Source organism: Oncorhynchus nerka, linkage group LG5, assembly GCF_034236695.1.
Source record: "Oncorhynchus nerka isolate Pitt River linkage group LG5, Oner_Uvic_2.0, whole genome shotgun sequence".
Classification (NCBI taxonomy): Eukaryota; Metazoa; Chordata; class Actinopteri; order Salmoniformes; family Salmonidae; genus Oncorhynchus; species Oncorhynchus nerka.
Window position 1 is genome coordinate 57,405,182 of NC_088400.1, and position 17,815 is coordinate 57,422,996.

Genomic DNA, 17,815 nt, shown 5'->3' on the forward strand with positions numbered 1-17,815 from the left:
TTTAAATTTTTTAACTTGGGTCAAACGTTTCGGGGAGCCTCCACAAGCTTCCCACAATAAGTTGGGTGAATTTTGGTCCATTCCTCCTGATAGAGCTGGTGTAACTGAGTCAGGTTTGTAGGCCTCCTTGCTCACACACGCTTTTTCAGTTCTGCTCACACATTTTCTATGGGATTGAGGCCAGGGCTTTGTGATGGCCACTCCAATACCTTGACTTTGTGTCATGCACAAAGTAGATGTCCCAACCGACTTGCCAAAACTATAGTTCGTTAACAAAAAATTGGTGGAGTGGTTGAAAAACGAGTTCTAATGATTCCAACCTAAGTGTATGTAAACTTCTGACTTCAACTGTACATTTATTGTCTTGCCCATTCACCCTCTGGATGGCACACATACACAATCCATGTAAATCCTTCTTTAACCTTTTCTCCTCCTCTTCATCTATACTGATCGAAGTGAATTTAAGAAGGGATCATATAAGGATCGTAGCTTTCGCCTGGACAGTCTATGTCATGGAAAGAGCAGGTGTTCTTAATGTTTTATATACTCCTGCGTACAGCCCTTTTCACTTTTCCACAAGAGAGAGTGCCTTGGATATTTAAAAAAATATATGATGTTTTTACATAGCTGCAACTTAATGTGGTCGCTATAAGTCTCAATGAGACTTTTTAGAGATTTAAAAATTTTTTGACATTGATGCCTGGTCAAAACAGACTTCCTCTGTGGTCTGATTTGAAGGCGTTTATTAATTAAACACACACACCGCTTATGTACGAGTAATAAAGTCTTTATGAAGTGTTACCGGTTGATGTTCTCCTCAGCTCCTGATGCAGACATCCTGACCATCAGGAACGTAGTGGAGAATGAGTTTGTGAAGGAGCAGCTCCTTCCCTTCAAAGACCTGGTGCAGTTTGTCTGGCTAGGGGTGTTCAAGGATGACAACGGTGAGTGGACTGGACCGGGCTCCCCGTATTCATCTCCCCAACACTCAGCATGGACAGTGTGTCCTTATGTTCGATCTGCTGTTTGGACTTTCATATTATCATTCATTGCCCTGCATTATGAGGAGACGCTGAATTGGATCCTTGTAAAATGTCTACTGTATCATCAAGTCTGAAGCTTACTCATTGATCATTGTTCTATTATTGTGTGATAAGACGTGTCATAAATGTGTAATGTCAAGAGGTTGCTCCTGTCCTTGGTAGATAACCAGATGAAGTGGTATGACGGTACCAACGTCCAGTACTCTAACTGGGTCGATGGAAGACCAAGCTTCTCAGCCAGCGATGAGTTCATGGCAGGTCTCAACACTGACGGAGTCTGGAAGATATTCACTAAAAAACACCACTTCAGCCCCTTCAAGCAGAGAAGCATCGTGGCCTGCAAACTGGATAAAGGTTGGTAGGCCCCATTCAGACAAAGATACTTCACCCATTCACAAGGAGTACTATCGTTATTTTATTTTGTTACGATAAAATAATCAATTTTGCACTTGATTGACTCTATTAAGCCGTTTTCTTCGTCCCCGAGACTCTAAGGACCAATACAATCAGTTGGCCAGGGACTTTGAGCGCTATGGCAACCTGAGCTACCACGTGATAACCAGGAAGTTGAGCTGGTTCCAGGCCCTGGAGGAGTGTGGCCGCGGCAACGGACACCTGGCCAGCGTGCATGGCACCAGGCACAACGCTCACATAGAGCTTATCGCCAAGCGAGACGGCTTCCCGCTGTGGATCGGTCTGTCCAGTCAGGATGTAAGGGAGCTCAGCCACAATGCCACTAACACGGCGGCCATTTCTATTGAGAATAACGCCATCTTTTGCAGAAATTTAGCTCAGAGCACTAAACGGCAGGTAGACACTAAATTCAACATTTTCTAAGCACCTCCAGTGTGAAGTTTGTTGAGTAATACTGCATCCCCCTCCCCTCTCTGCGCAGGCTAGTGGCTCTCAGTCTTATGAGTGGTCCGATGGGACTAAGTATCACTACAGTCAGGCGGGACTCTCTGACACTGTTGTCACGTCCAGCTCAGACCCTCAGAGTGTCTGTGTGTACATCACTCCCCATGGCACCTGGATGAGAATGGACTGCAATGCCAAGCTGGACGGAGCCATCTGCTACAACACAACCATCACCACCCCCACTCAGAGTAAGACCCAGTCCTATTACCTAGCCTATTACAACAATGCCATCACCACCCCTATTAGAATTATATCACCACCCCCAGTACCTAGCCTATTAGAATTACATCCCCACTCAGAGTAAGACCCAGTCCTAGTCTTAATACCTAGCCTATTAGAATTATATCACCACCCCCACTCAGAGTAAACCCAGTCTAACAGTCATAGTACCACTCGGGAGTAAGACCCAGTCCTGCAGTCTTAGTACCTAGCCTATTAGTATTACATCACCACTCAGAGTAAGACCCAGTCCTACAGTCTTAATACCTAGCCTATTAGAATTATATCACCACCCCCACTCAGAGTAAACCCAGTGTAACAGTCATAGTACCACTCGGAGTAAGACCCAGTCCTGCAGTGTTAGTACCTAGCCTATTAGTATTACATCGCCACTCAGAGTAAGACCCTGCCCTACAGTCTTAGTACCTAGCCTATTAATATTACATCATCACTCAGAATAAGACCCTGTCCTACAGTCTTAGTACCTAGCCTATTAGTATTACATCGCCACTCAGAGTAAGACCCTGTCCTACAGTCTTAGTACCTAGCCTATTAATATTACATCCCCACTCAGAATAAGACCCTGTCCTACAGTCTTAGTACCTAGCCTATTAATATTACATCATCACTCAGAGTAAGACCCTGTCCTACAGTCCTAGTACCTAGCCTATTAATATTACATCATCACTCAGAGTAAGACCCTGTCCTACAGTCTTAGTACCTAGCCTATTAGTATTACATCACCACTCAGAATAAGACCCTTTCCTACAGTCTTTGTACCTAGCCTATTAGTATTTATTTATTATACACACAACTTGAATTCTAGTGTAAAGAAGATGATGTCAGTGAGCGATCTGAGCAGAATTTGTTGCAGAGGTTTATACACCAATCTTTTAAGATCCCATAAAATAAATCCCTCTGATTTGTTTGTCTGAATCAGGATCGAACCTCGCAGCTCCCCAGGTGGCCAACAACTGCCCTCAGAACAGTGGCTCTCAGAACAGTGGCTCTAAGTGGGTTGAGCACCAGGACCACTGCTATGCTTTTGACATGACCTTCTATAACTACTCAGTGTACAGCATGGAGGATGCCAAGAGCATCTGTGAAAGGCTTGGTAAGTCACCCACTGGCTCACCTATTTGACACGTATATATTTCTGTATTACTGTATATAAGTTGTTTTGAACATTGTATTATTGCAGGGTCTTGGGTTAGGTTGTTATGGTAAAGAGAATGGTTTCCCTATAACCAACCTGATTAAATACAATTTTTTTATATTTACTCTAAACCGGTTTGGTTCCTGGATGCTGATTGGCTGACAGCCGTGGTATATCAGTCCTCATACCACGGGTATGACAAAAAAATACTTTTCACTGTTCGAGCGGCAGGTAGCCTACGAGGTTAGAGCGTTGGGCCAGTAACTGAAAGGTTTCTGTTTTGAATACCAGAGCTGACAGGGTAAAATAAATATGAAATAAAATCTGTCGCTGTGCCCTTGTGCAAGGTACTTAACCATAATTGTTTCAGTATTGTTGTGCAATGGCGACCCTGGTCAGGAGGAGTCGGGATATGCAAAAAAATAAATAATCCATTACAGACTTGTGTGTAACAGGACAAATATAAGCGCCCTCCAAATGATTATTCAAATTATGTCGGTAACCAGTTTATAATAGCAATAAGGCACCTCGGGGTTTGTGGTATATAGCTAATATACGACGGCTTTGGGCTTTGTCCAGGTACTCTGCGTTGTGTCTCGCTTAACAGCCCTTAGCCATGGTATATTGGCCATATACCACACCCCCTCAGGCCTTATTGGTTAATTAGTACACCACGATCAGATGAGGTGGTTTTTTACTTACAGTACATGTATGCCTTCCTTTTGCCTTTGATTGACAGATGCACAGCTGCTGACCATAATGACCAGAGAGGAGAATGACTTTGTCTCTGGCTACATGGCAGACAACCCTCTCATCACCAGTAGGGTGTGGCTCGGCATGGACCTGGACAAACAAGGTACTGACCTGACCAGTACAATAGGATATGCTTGTTACTTATTACTATATACGGATGTTATTAGACATGATATTTATATTGGACAGTATGCTCCATCTTAGGAAGTTCTGTGTGCACTTCATTTGGAAAGTCAGGCACTTTAAAATACATACAAATCCTACATGCAAATACAGTACATTATACTCAAAGTTGTCTATTTTAACTCAGCATAGAATCAGTAATGCTTCTGTGTTTCCTCTGTCTTCCAGGTCAGCCAGTGGGCTGGGTGGACGGTTCCTCTCTGGCCTTCTCTAACTGGGAGACCAACGGTTCTGCTAGTGGGGTGAAGACAGCGACCCAGCAGAACCCCTGTGCTGTCATGGTGTCTGCAGACGGAGGCATCTGGAGCAGAGTCAGCTGCAAGGACAGCCACAGCCGCATCGTCTGCAAAGTACCCGCACGTGAGTACAATAGTGCAATGTTTTTTTTACTACGTGGATAGCAGCATGCTCTGGTGACTGCTCCAATCTATTGCATGTAACAAGAGTTTTATATATAGCTCATAGATTTCCCCGGCTTCGCTATGGTTATTATATATTTGTAAACATTGATGTGCTTGAAACAGGGACTTTCTTGGCCAGTTTGGAGATGTTTCTGACTGGCTGTGTTGTCTCCAGGGTCAGGGAGCGCCCCGGTGGTGCTGGTCTTCTTCCTGGTCGTCCTCACCTCTCTCCTGGCGGCCATCTGCTTGGTCGTTTATAAGAAGAGCAGGGCCAGATTCAACTCCACCGTGCGCTACAGGAGAACCATTGATGATGCTGACAGCACTAGTATTATGGATGCAGAGTGAGACTTGTCTTGACTTCATCTATGCAGTTTAAAGAAGCAGTTGTGCCTACAGTATGGAAATATTATTATGCAGCAAACTGAAACCTGGCTTCCGTTTCATTTAATTTATTTGTATAAATTCCCAAGCAGTTATTTTTTGTATTTTCTGCAATATTGTAAATATTGGCAAAAGGATTGTGAAAGTCCCCAATCTAGCGTTTGTTTTGTTGAACTTTGTGATTTTAAAGAAAGAGCTGCCACATTGAACAGTTGCTGCAGGGTTGGACTTTGGGTTGACAAAAAAGGCACTGGATACGTGATGCTTGTTGTCAGGGTATTTTTCCTTCTCGGAAGCACTGATGTTTCTCTTTTCACTCTGTGATTATTTTGTAATGGAGGAAGACGTGCTTTTCTCTGATGGTCATCGAACGAAAGAAGAAACAACTGCATCATGGCACTGTTATTAATAGAACTAATCTTTATTAGCTTGGCATAGTTTCATAATTTCTTACAATTATTTACAGTCTAATACAAGTAGTCGAGCTAATGCTGTCCAACACAGACGTCCTTAGAGAATGTGGATAGTGGCATACATTCTCATTTGCCATTTCAACTACAAGCAATTCATCCCAACTGTAAATGCCATTGATGCATTGGTTTCTGTTTTGTCATTATGACTGTAACCTCCCTCTCCTATGCACTCAAACTCCTGAGAACATTTGCACTTTAAATTGAAATGTTTTGTGAATAATGCCTTTAGCAGTTGTTTCTGCCATGTTCAAGCACAATTAGGTGTATTGTTGGAGTATACATTTTTGGGGTGTTAATTTGGGGTTAACGTTTTCAAAGGTCGCTACTGGCAGAGACCTCAAACTGCACACAGCTGCTGTAAATGCTTTGTAAATATTTACATTTTATTTTTACATTTTATTATGGAGAATCTTAACCAAAGATGTTTTTTTTTTAAAATCTTGTGAATGTTAATAACCTGGACATTCCTCTAGACTTTATTTGGATATGCCTTGCAACAATGCTTGTTAACTAGGATTACCATTCTCAAATGTTCCAACATTCATATTTACATTGGTCCCAAGCAGACCATCCACTCTGGTCAATATGGTCATGGTCTTCCAATAAAAAAAAGTTTGTCTTTAAGGGCTGGGTCATGTCATTTTTGTTGTTGAGGAAATGAAGATGTCAGACATGGGTATCACTGTGACCTACCACAACTTGCATGAGCTTCGTTTTGAGGGAAGGACAGAGGACAAGGAATTGAGGAAGGAATAATTGAGAAAGCCCTGGAATTTGGCTCAGGAGTTCCCCTAATTTAGGCTGGGATTCAATTTAAGGCGCTACAAAGCTGCTCTACAACTTGGATTGAATCCCTGCCTCAATCAAGGATCTCGTTCCCCTTCCACAACTGTGTAGTCGGGCACCAGGCTGCTAGAGTATGTGGTTAGCTGATATGTAAAAACCCTAGCCAGGCATGTGTCCACATCTGAGCAGAGGAACACGACCTTGTGACGAGGGAAGCTGACAGACTGAACTAATGTGATTGGTTGGATGAAAGCTCAGTGGGAAGAGCTTGTGACATGCCACTGGGCAGAGTTCACAGATGCCTGTATAATAAAATTTTAAAAGGCTTACGGTTGGTAGGTTGGAGGGCGTTACACGCAGATCGCGACCTGCAAAGTTACTTGTTCAAATCCCAATTGTGACTGTTTCCAACCATACATTTCTAACCTAACTTTTAACAGCTTTTTATCCCAACATGTATAAAGTGGTAATAACAAATTTAGCTAGTTGTGCCAGACATTTTATAAAGATTACTAGTGTATCATTTAAACGTGTGCATGCTTTTAGCCTTTGGGAAAAAACTTAATCCTGAAGGGGGTGAGGAAATTAAACTCTTCTCAGTAGGGTACGCATCTTCGGTCGGAGGAGGCTACCAAGAAGCAAATTCCTCCGTTAAACTATTAAGGAATTGCCACTTCTATATATGGCGACCGGTTTCTGGGTCACGGAGAAGAGTGGCGTTTACCTCAATTGAGAAGCTCCCCGTATCCTTTTAACTGTAGAGGTTTTTGAGCAACAGTTGTTGAAATGGCCTACATTAACCCTACTTCCTATATTACCTTGTGTCCTTGTTCACTTTTGTTCAATGAAATGTTGCCTGCAAACAGCTGTACATTCAAAACTTTATTGCATTAATTAAATGAAAACAAGTTTTAGGGGCAAGCAAAATAGCATTTTCATACTACAGACAAAAACAGAACTCAATTATTCAGCTGTGAAAAGTAAAGTTGTCACTTTCTTTCACACATTTTTTTGAAAAACTTCAAAAAAGGAAAATTCACATAAGAAAAACAGTAAAGGGGATAATTTGCCACTTCTTGATAGATTCTCCCCTAAACACACCCCTTCTCCCAACCCGCTAAACTAACGAACCAGTGGTGTTTGGGATTCCATCTTTTTTTTTTTACACAATATCTCACCACGGTGGACAGATCTGCTTTTTTAGAGCAGTAACATTTAAAGCACTCGTGGTATAACAGTTCAAAAGGATAGCTTGCATTTTAACGGAGTAAAGCGCACTCAAATCTGGAGACCTAAAAGGAAAGGCCAAATTAACAATAGTGGGATATAAAGCATTTCCTCACCTCGGTTCACTTCAACGTCAGTCTGCATATCTATGACATCATTACCTCTACGTCAGGAGTGACTTCCCATCTACTTGGCATTGGCTTCAAAAATCCCACAAGCCATTGCACTCAGTAAAATCACGAGGTGAAACAGAGCAACAGAATGAGTTGCTACTGGAAGGTAACTCGTTCAACTCGTCCCCCCCGATCAATTGTACTCCTCTTCCAGGTCTTCATCGAGGTCACAGAAATCGATTGACGGCCGGGTATCAACCACCTCCTCTTCATCCGACTCCCCATAAGAGCCTGCAGCAGAGGGAACAATTATCAGTCAAATCAGAGACTAGTTTATTAGTAGTCAATTTCATTATTTTTGAATAAAAATGTATCTTTTAGTTTAGAATGGTGTTCAAAAGTAAAATATTAAGATCATTTAAATTGTCAGTGATGAATAAATACTGCAGTGCACACCATGATATCAAAGCAACTAATAACCTCCACTGAGATGACCTTGTGCATAGTTACCTGAAGGGGAATTATTCACAGCAGTGTTGCTGGGCAAAAAAATAAAAAAATAAAGTGTGCAGAGCTCTCGTCATGCTACGTGTAGAAACACATATGGGCCTTTAACATCAGAGAAGGTCAATATAATCAAATACTTACCCATCAATTCATTAACAGTGACTAACAGCCCCGTATCAAGTTACTAAAACATGTGTACACAGCATTGGGGAGAAATTATTCAAGAACGTACTTTCAAGATTGTCCATGTGTTCATGAAGGGTCCTCGCCAGGTTGAAAAACTGAGCGAGAGAGGGGGGGAAATGTTTTTTTTTTTTTTTTTTTAACACTGAATCCTACTACATTTGAATTAAGTATTTTTTTCCCCCACAATACAATAGTTAGTGAATTATGAGGCCAAAGAAAAACATTGGGCTTAACATTCAAAATGACTTCTCTGCGCCCAGTGCAAATGACTGACGTTTAGAATTTGTTTTGCATGGTGGTGCCGGGTGTAGGCGTGAGTTCTTACCCCGGCGTCGTTGGCAGCTCCGAGCACATCAGAGAACCTCTGCTCACACAGGTGTAGCAACACCACCAGGTAAAGGCCACAGCTGATGAACTCGTACTCAGACTGGACAGAAAGGGAAAGAAAGGAAGTGGTCACTTTAAACTGCAGATATGCGTTAAACTCAAGTTAGGACTGGGTCCCAGGCAGTTAAACCTTAAGAGTTAACATTTCACGGAACAGTTGGTTTTAAGTGTCCCGTTCTGGTATTCTACAGTTGAATGAGCAGCACAGGAGTGATTTCCTGTCGCACGTTTCCCCATTCACAGTCTAACAGTTAGATAATGGATGACTAGGAGACGTCTGGAGTTAACTGAACGTCCCCTCACCCGCTCATGTGTCCTGTGTAGCTCGTTGATGTCAAAGTTCTCAATGTTCAGGTGCAGCTTTTCTTTGCACAGCTCACACGTGGTGATGGCATCCAGATTAGTGCCTGGACAAGAGGGGGAAAGACAGCAAGCAAATGTGCAATCACCGCATAATACACCGAGGGGCAGAAAATCATTTGTTAAGGTCAGAGAGAGAGAGAAAGTATTCTTACCAGAGCTGATTTTGGAACGCAGCCACTTCTTGATGCAGTCCTGGTGAACATACTGCAGGCTGCCTGTGCAACGGCAGGGCTCGATCAGAGGGTTGGAGGGAGACTCCAAACCCATTTGGCAAATACGACACAGGTCCCCTTCCTCCTCGTCAGAGTCCTCCAACAGCAGGCTACAGGGGAGAGAGAGAAAGAGGTTTATTTACAGTGATCAACCATTCAAATCTGAGGAAAATAATTAGTGTCGGTCCTGCCAAAGAGGCATTTGAATGACAAGACGAGTGCGGCCACAATAAAGACGATGGACAACACAGGGACAGTGCCATGTACAACAGGGGGATGGGACACCACAAGCATGCAGGTTCAGCCCACTCCCCAGCAAGCTCAGAGAAGGACAGCCTCCCCACCTCTCCTGGATCTTCCTCAGTCTCTCAGGGTCTCTGGAGGAGGTGGGTTTCTCCTGGCCCTCCGGTTGGCTCCTGGCAGCGCCCGTCATGTCCACGGCGATCATGACGCTGTCGTGGACACGGAACAGTGGGCTGCTCATGAACCGCGCCAAACGCTGACTACTCCCCGCCATGTCTCTCAACTCCTCCTGTAGGGCGGCACTAGCACCCATCGCCCCCGAGGCTGCCGCCGCCGCAGCCACCGCTCCTTCGCCTTCCTCCTCCTCCTCATCTTCGTCCGCCTTGGCCTCGGGGGTGTCTCTACTCCTGAGGGGGAACTGGGTACCACGGTAATCCTCATCGGCACCGGACGCCAGGCGAGCGCTTTCGTCCCGTCCTTCTCTTCTACGGCGGGAGAAGAGAGGAGTGCAGCGGGTCCGGATGGAAGACGACAGCCAGGAGGAACCTGAAGTACCACTTCCAACACCACCACTGGTGCTGCCCCCTCTCCAGGCCTCCAGGCCAGGCTGGGACTCCGGGACACGCTGGGTCTGGCCCTCCTGGACCGGGGATAGGCCCTGTCTGCGACGCCTCAGGAAGGCAAAGGCCTGGGCCGCGTCAGAGCCTCTGGGAACGGGCTCCACGCTTACGGGTCGGACGCTCTCCTCGCTGGTAGCCACGGGTGCGTGGCTGGAGCCTTCTCCTCCAGAGACAGGGCTGTCCTCGGTCGAGTCGAAGGAACGGGAGGCGGAGCCAGAGCTGGAGCCGCTGGAGTCCTGGCTGGAGCGCCGAGAGAAGAGGCGGGAGAGGAGGCGGCGGGTGGAGCGACGTCCATCGGATGCCTCGCCACCCTCCGGGGTTGTTCTGGGGGTGGAGGTTGGCGCAGAGGGAGGGGGGCTGGAGTCCCGGGCCTCCCGTCTTGCTGAGGGGGTTGTGTACCAAGAGGGGCGAGAGGTAACGGAGACTCCTAGAGCGGGCTCTCGGCTCTCAGTGGGCTCCTTGGCGGTGCGGAGGGTGGAGGTGGTGAGGGTAGAGGTGCTCAGGGAGCGGCCGGTGGCCCGGGAGGTGGAGGTGGTGGAGTCCCGGGCCAGTGGGGAGCGCTGGTAGGTGGAAGAGAGGTGGCGGCTGAGGGAGCTGCTCTCCCTGCTAGAGGAAGAGGAGGAGTAGAGGGTCTCCTTGGGCCGGGCCCCCTGGGCATAGGTGGAGGTCACACGGTCTGGCCGGTCTAAAACACAAACATGTCCACATTAGCGATTGCATGCGTGTCAGTATTATGTTTGCTTGAGAGTATGTAAATGTTTCAGTTTTATGACTGAATGCGTGCGGAAATGTGCCAATAGGTTTGTAAGTCAATGCACACAAATGAGTCACTGTGTGTGATTACATACAAAGGGATGAGGTGAGTCCGGAGCTCCTATAGCTGGTGTGATCAGCCACACTGGACAGACTCCTCGCCTCGCTCCTCTTCTCCAGCTCCCTTCTGGACCACAGGGGCTCTGACGAGGAAGAGGAGGAGGAAGAAGAAGAGGAGGAGGAAGACCTGGACAGAGGCCGGTACGACTTCCACGACGACAAATCTAAACACAAGGTGCCAGTTTGTTATTCACCTGCATGTTTGAAAAGTTAAGTTGGTTAAACCACGAAGGATTTAGGAATCATTAACACGTTTCATCAATGTCGTAAGGTTAACAACTGAAGATGCAATATTATTATCATCACTCAAAGCAATGGCGATGATTGTTTGCATGATTATCACAAGACCTGCGCTCATCAAGTGTAAACTAACAGCAGTATATTTAAAGGAAAAGTTCACACTTATAAAAAACATTTGCCAGGTAAAGGGCTCAAGGAAAGAGACTGAAACCCCTTTGAACCAGGGGTCAGATACCTGAGTCTCTGTTGAGGACACTGCTGGAGTAGGAGGAGCCAGTCACAGAGGGGCTTGTTGTATACGCAGCTCTGTTGATATAAGACAGTTTGGCCCGTTTGGTATCCCCATCATCAGTTGGGTTGCTGAGAAGTCCTGAGTACGTCCCCAGTCTTGTCTCTGAATCAGTCTGATAAAACAACCCACAGAATGCCATCACATGAATCAAAACGGACTGGAACCTTGGCAATACGCATCAGTAATATCACTATCAAAACCTAAAAGTAAAACGGTTTAATCCTGAAGTCTATTGACGCACGTATTAATCTAAGTAACGTCATTTAAAAATCCCCATTAAAAATCCATCTAAGACAGCACGGGCTGTGTCTCAAGCCACCACATCCGCCTGGGTCGCCCTGACGCAGCTGCGGTGGTAGGTGGCAGAGCTACAGCGGTGTTGGCCAGACCATGAGACATCCCGAAAAAAAAAAAGCGGGGTGGGGTGGGGGGGGGGACAGTCTTCTCACGAAACGTAGTGTCTAAACTATGACCACGGTGGAAAGGGGAGGCTCTCAAACACGATGGTGTTCTCAGTGTCGCTCTACGACCCCCACAAGTGTCACAGGACTCATGAAGGTAAGGGGTTAAATATAGGTAAAAATAAATCATTATTTACCAAGCTCTCTTTTATCTCCCAGATATAGGACAGACACTTCAGAACCTTAAGTTACAAAATGTAACTTGTCTTTTAACATTTATAAAAAAAATGTTTTACTCAACTCTTTTCTATGGGCTATAATAGTAAAGGCCAAATTCTATATTTTATTCAAACATTTTTTTTATTGATAGCTAAAGGGGTCCTAAAATGTGAAATCAAATAGCTAAATGATCCACAATATGACCATGTTAAAACAATTCCACATGTTAGCTTAGTGACCCAATGAACAAGATCCCGTTCTAGCGTGAGTTTACCGGTTTGCTGCGGCTGCTCAGTGAGGACTCGGCCCAGGAGCGATCGTAGGAGACCGAGGAGGTGGTCAGAGGGGATTTCCAGCTGGAGTGGCGGCTGTCAGAACTACTGTAGTCCCTGGTCGAGCTGAGGAACCGAGAGCTCTGAGACACCAGGAGCGTGAAAACACATGGGGTTAGCGCAAGTCAATACATGGAGCAATGTAAGGTAGCTGGACACATGGTACAAATCCAAGATCACCACAAACAGGAGAAGAGTTTTTTTCAGCAGCGATGGCAAAGTTAGCGTTGTAGCGGGTGTGCCAATGGCAAGACCAACAATTCTAAAGGCCCTCAAAGACAATTTAGCTGTAAAAGCTAAATATAAGTAACTTCCTGCAATTCTACACATTTCGCCACGGTTTCTGCCGTGTTCTTAAACTAGTAGAGCGACTCAAACAAAATCAATAGGGGCCTCTATTAGTGGCGGCAACAATTTAGCAGCGGAGGCTAACAGTACTAAATGAATATTGAGGAAACACTGCATTTGTCTAAATATTCTTGTACCAATTACTCCTACATTCTTGCATGCTAGCTAGGTAATGCCATTGATCTTTTTTCATTACATCAAATGCATTCATTCTACTCAAAGGTGTTTGCAAACGTGTCAACTAAGTCAGTTTATTGTGCATGAGCCGGGCCCAGGACTCTTCTGGAAGAGTAGTCAAATAGACAGACAGCCCAGTAGTAACTTTATCTAATGGCACAGTCCTTGACAGGACAGACGGGCTGAAAATCACACTGGCAGGAATCTAGGCTGGCCTATAAAAAGCCCCAGCTAAAGTACACAGATACCTTCTCTGAACACGGCTAACTCGCCAAATAGAGAAGAGGACTGGAACCAAGAGGGAGAGTAACAGACGGTCCCTTAGACAAGAGTCAGATGGCAGCAAAGAAAGCCTGGTTCTTAGGGGGAGAAAAATAATTACCCACCCGACTGCATTTATTTTAAAGAGAACATTGGTTTTCATGAAAACAGGCTAAACTTGTCCCAACTGCCTAGCCTTACCCTTCCTTTGGTTATAAACACATTTGAAGTGTTCTTATCATTGTTAACCGACAGAAACTTCATTGAAATCCAGACCTAAAGGTCACATATTTTAGGAAGACAAAGTGACATTTAGGGTCAGCAAATGTATGTGACCTGCCACTTTCTCCCTCTCATTCGGTGTGCAGTACCTGGCGGTCGAGGTCAGGTTTAAGGGGTGTGGCCCTGGTGAAGCGATCACTGTTCAGGACACTGGATCTTCCATAGAGCCTGCTGGATCCCAGGGAGGAGGGGGAAGAGGATGAAGAATAAGATGACGTGGTGCTGGCCACCGTAAAGGGCAGCCGGCGAGGCTTGGAATCCATCACTGATTGGCTGTGGAAAGATATTAGAAAACAAAATGTTAGAGAACACATGCAATCAAACATTGTACAAAGTGGAAGCCAGTAAGCCTAGACATAGTCCAGTGTTATTTAATACACAAGTACTAGGCTACAGCAGGGGTTCCCAAACTTTTACCACTCAGGCCCCCCTTCCATCATTGAACATCTCGCGGCCGCCATGCCTTGACTAATGTGTATTCATGTGATATTTGAGTGACAAACATTACAACCTAGCTAAAACAATGTTAGCTGACATTGGTTAGTTGATCGGCATATTTCGGACAAGCTATAAATACCTCTAGGGTATCTGTATTTATTATGGCTCCCCATTAGCCGTTGCCTCTTCCTGGGGTCCAGCAAAATTAAGGTAGTTCTACTTTTTTTCTCCTCAATTTCGATCATCTCATCGCTGCAACTCCAACGGGCTCGGGAGGCGAAGGTCGAGTCATGTCCCTGCCAAACCGCATTTCTTAACACACGCCTGCTTAAGCCGGAAGCACCAGTGTCGGAAACACAGTTCGCCTGACGACAGAGGTCAGCCTGTAGGCGCCCGGCCTGCCACAAGGAGTCGCTAGTGCACGATTAGCCAAGTCAAGCCCCCCGACCACACCCTCCCCTAACCCGGACGACGCTGGGCCAATTGTGCGCCGACCTACGGGACTCCAGAGCACGGCCGGTTGTGATACTGCCTGGGATCGATTCCAGGTCTGTAGTGACGCCTCTAGCACTGCCTTAGACGACAGCACCACGCGGGAGTCAGCAGTTACTCATTTTTTTTTTTTTTACATTACAATACATTCACAAACAGATTTCACAACTATTAAGTGCATGCAATGACAGGAGGAAAACTGATTATGCACTACCCAATTTCAAAATTGCACCTTGTGCATTCTACCATTAAGAGTAAGTTGAAAACCGCACTGAGTTTATTCAAATAAAATGTGGAAACCATTGGTATCCAGTACTCATTCAATATACATAACTCAGAGCTCAATGTCCTGACCAAACCCTACTTTTGTTATTGCTAAAACCTTTTGTGCCTGTTCCACCCAACCCTTAGGCTAGACTAAACATGATTTAACGACAAGATAAGACGAGATAGACCTCGCTGCGTTTTGAAACTGCAATCGTAAAGACCAGACTGAAGAGTCAGGGAATCTCACAATCTGATAAAACCCCAACAGTCAGGAAAAGGGGTTGGCTGGTCGCTGAGACAGCCGAAGTGTGACAGTGTACAAACTGTCCAGAAGCTTCTTGGCACCTAACCCCCACACCTGTCCTTGGATCACAATCACTGTTTGTTGCATCCCAAATGGCACCCTAGTAGGTGCACTACATAAGCATTAGGGTGCCAATTTGGTACACACCATCACAGCCATTTGATGGTGACATTTCCTGAGGAATGAGAGCGCAGCAGGGGGGCTGTGCAGGTCAGGCCTTGCATCACACACAAGATCGTCACTGCAAGATAATTTATTAAAAAGGTGCATTCCTCTGTTTTACATGGATCACAGCACCCGTATGGTGATAGGAGAACCAGAAAGAAGAAACATGTCCATCTCCTTACAAAGCCCCGCCCACCCCCCTGCTCAACCTTTTGAGAACCTTTCCTAAAAAGTAAACTTAACTAAATGTTTATTTCACCTAGGCTATCACTTTTGGTAGGCTACAGCTGTGGCTTGGAAATACTATTGTCATTAATGATATTTTTTTTTATAGTTATGCTCCTAATTTAGCCCACAGCGAGTGTGGCTTCTCTCAATCACACTCATGACGCATGGGTGGTGCTAAACTTAGCCATCAGGAATGCAAAGTGTACACAAGAGGAAAGTTGTTTTGATAACAGGTCAAACTCTGTTTTGCTTGTATTTAAGACGTGGAGGCCTGCCTAGGTAAGACTGATGAAATCTGCACACAAAATGCCAAAACTTCCTTCTCTACTGTTAATATTTAATTGCACAATAGTAACACGTTCAGTCAGGCTCTGCAAAACTGGAAGAGTGAATTTTTTTTATTCGGCCACAGAAGTTAATTTCAGTTTTTTTCTTAAACGTTTTGTTTTGAGGATACGGTTTGGCTGTTCTTCCTGATTCAGACAAGGCCATGGAAGCATGAGCTATTTTTTCCTCTACCCGTCTAGGCCAGTTATCTACCAGATTTTCTGCAGATAAAATTATAGTTAGAGAAAGGACAAGTCTTATTAACGCAACAGTTGAGCAAAACGGTGACACTTTAGCACCTCAGTCATGAATTGCAAACTAGCCAACAACAGCTTCATGGCTAACGTTAAGTTGGTGGCTACTGTAACTAAAAAGGCTACCCAAATGACCGAACCGACTTCTCAAAATGTCTGACAGTTTCCAAGAAAATAGTTCCCTTTTCGTTTGCTCATCAGATGTCGAAGGAGCTTGTCAGCTAGCTACCTAATGTTAGCAATACCCATGGCCATGGAAAAAACATGCATGATCTCAAAGCTACACTGTCTGGGGCTAGCTAGTCAAGCTAGCCTCCCAAACTTGTTGTTGGCACGGCTTCGAAGTTAAAAATGGATGAAGAAAAACAGCTTGCTAGCTAACGTTACCTACTAGGCTAAATAGATAGTTAACGTTAGCCCACGACCACAAAGCATGCTAGGGCTACAGTTGCTAACTACCATCCTAGTACTAGAAACCACTCGCAACTTCTAGAATAGAAACGACTCGATTGAGGACATGACAGTCATATCCACAAATAGGACAATTACCGTGAATGCGATGAGATAATCTTGATGGTTTAGCTAGCGAACGGTAGGCCTATTTTTTTATGCTGCTGTTGTTGATCATCCGTCCTGACATAACGTTGGGAAGCTAGCTAATCCATTTCTTCTATCAAAGGAATCAATTTAATCGTTGCCAAATTAAAATGTAACACAATGTCGCAGACTATAGCTAGAAACATCACGGATAAGGTGCTAACTTCGTGCAAAAGCAGCACACTCTCACCTTTGCTTCCAAGCTTCGCTGCATTCAATGATGACGGCGTCTGTGTGTTGATTAAGAGAAGGTCATGTGATTTACAATGCAATCAGACACCCCAGACAAGTACGTACAACTCAGGATGGTGAAGGACAATGTACTCCATCCAATAGAATATCAAACACTGTACTTGTCCTGCCCCCTTTTTAATTGACGTTGTGAATTTTGATTGAAAGTACAGTATGATTGTGATAGTAATGATTTTTTAAATGTTTTTTTTTCACATTTATTTAACCAGGTAGGCTAGTTGAGAACAAGTTCTCATTTGCAACTGCGACCTGGCCAAGATAAAGCATAGCAGTGTGAACAGACAACACAGTTACACATGGAGTAAACATTTAACAAGTCAATAACACAGTAGAAAAAAAGAGAGTCTATATACATTGTGTGCAAAAGGCATGAGGAGGTAGGCGAATAATTACACTTTTGCAGATTAACACTGGAGTGATAAATGATCAGATGGTCATGTACAGGTAGAGATATTGGTGTGCAAAAGAGCAGAAAAGTAAATAAATATAAACAGTATGGGGATGAGGTAGGTAAAAGTGGGTGGGCTATTTACCGATAGACCATGTACAGCTGCAGCGATCGATTAGCTGCTCAGATAGCAGATGTTTGAAGTTGGTGAGGGAGATAAAAGTCTCCAACTTCAGCGATTTTTTTCAATTCGTTCCAGTCACAGGCAGCAGAGAACTGGAACGAAAGGCGGCCAAATGAGGTGTTGGCTTTAGGGATGATCAGTGAGATACACCTGCTGGAGCGCGTGCTACGGGTGGGTGTTGCCATCATGACCAGTGAACTGAGATAAGGCGGAGCTTTACCTAGCATGGACTTATAGATGACCTGGAGCCAGCGGGTCTGGCGACGAATATGTAGCGAGGGCCAGCCGACTAGAGCATACAGGTCGCAGTGGTGGGTGGT

General features: G+C 44.9%; 2 protein-coding genes across 3 annotated transcripts in view; one reads left to right on the forward strand and one right to left on the reverse strand.

Moving 5' to 3' along the window:
• Nucleotides 1–6,154, forward strand: part of LOC115129710 (lymphocyte antigen 75-like) — a 50,984-nt gene extending 44,830 nt beyond the window's left edge. Inside the window, exons 27-34 of the mRNA XM_029660367.2 lie at nt 822–944; nt 1,206–1,397; nt 1,531–1,754; nt 1,939–2,149; nt 3,121–3,294; nt 4,076–4,192; nt 4,441–4,632; nt 4,849–6,154. Coding sequence (XP_029516227.2) covers nt 822–944; nt 1,206–1,397; nt 1,531–1,754; nt 1,939–2,149; nt 3,121–3,294; nt 4,076–4,192; nt 4,441–4,632; nt 4,849–5,021 — 1,406 coding nt within the window. The 3' untranslated portion in view covers nt 5,022–6,154. The remainder of the gene's footprint in view (nt 1–821; nt 945–1,205; nt 1,398–1,530; nt 1,755–1,938; nt 2,150–3,120; nt 3,295–4,075; nt 4,193–4,440; nt 4,633–4,848) is intronic.
• A 1,031-nt stretch (nt 6,155–7,185) lies between these two features.
• LOC115129711 (E3 ubiquitin-protein ligase MARCHF7-like) lies at nt 7,186–16,965 on the reverse strand. Of its 2 annotated transcripts, none has more exons than XM_029660369.2 (11): nt 16,862–16,965; nt 13,689–13,872; nt 12,474–12,614; nt 11,523–11,691; nt 11,023–11,211; nt 9,656–10,859; nt 9,252–9,421; nt 9,040–9,143; nt 8,675–8,776; nt 8,396–8,444; nt 7,186–7,947 (listed from the first exon to the last, which is right to left on the reverse strand). In XM_029660369.2, exons 2-11 carry the CDS (start codon nt 13,860–13,862, stop codon nt 7,850–7,852), a joined length of 2,400 nt encoding a protein of 799 aa, XP_029516229.1. In that variant the 5' UTR covers nt 13,863–13,872; nt 16,862–16,965; the 3' UTR covers nt 7,186–7,849. The 2 variants fall into 2 exon arrangements, with proteins under 2 accessions (XP_029516229.1, XP_029516230.1); XM_029660370.2 differs by lacking the exon at nt 16,862–16,965 and adding an exon at nt 16,624–16,840.
• Nucleotides 16,966–17,815: the final 850 nt, after the last annotated feature.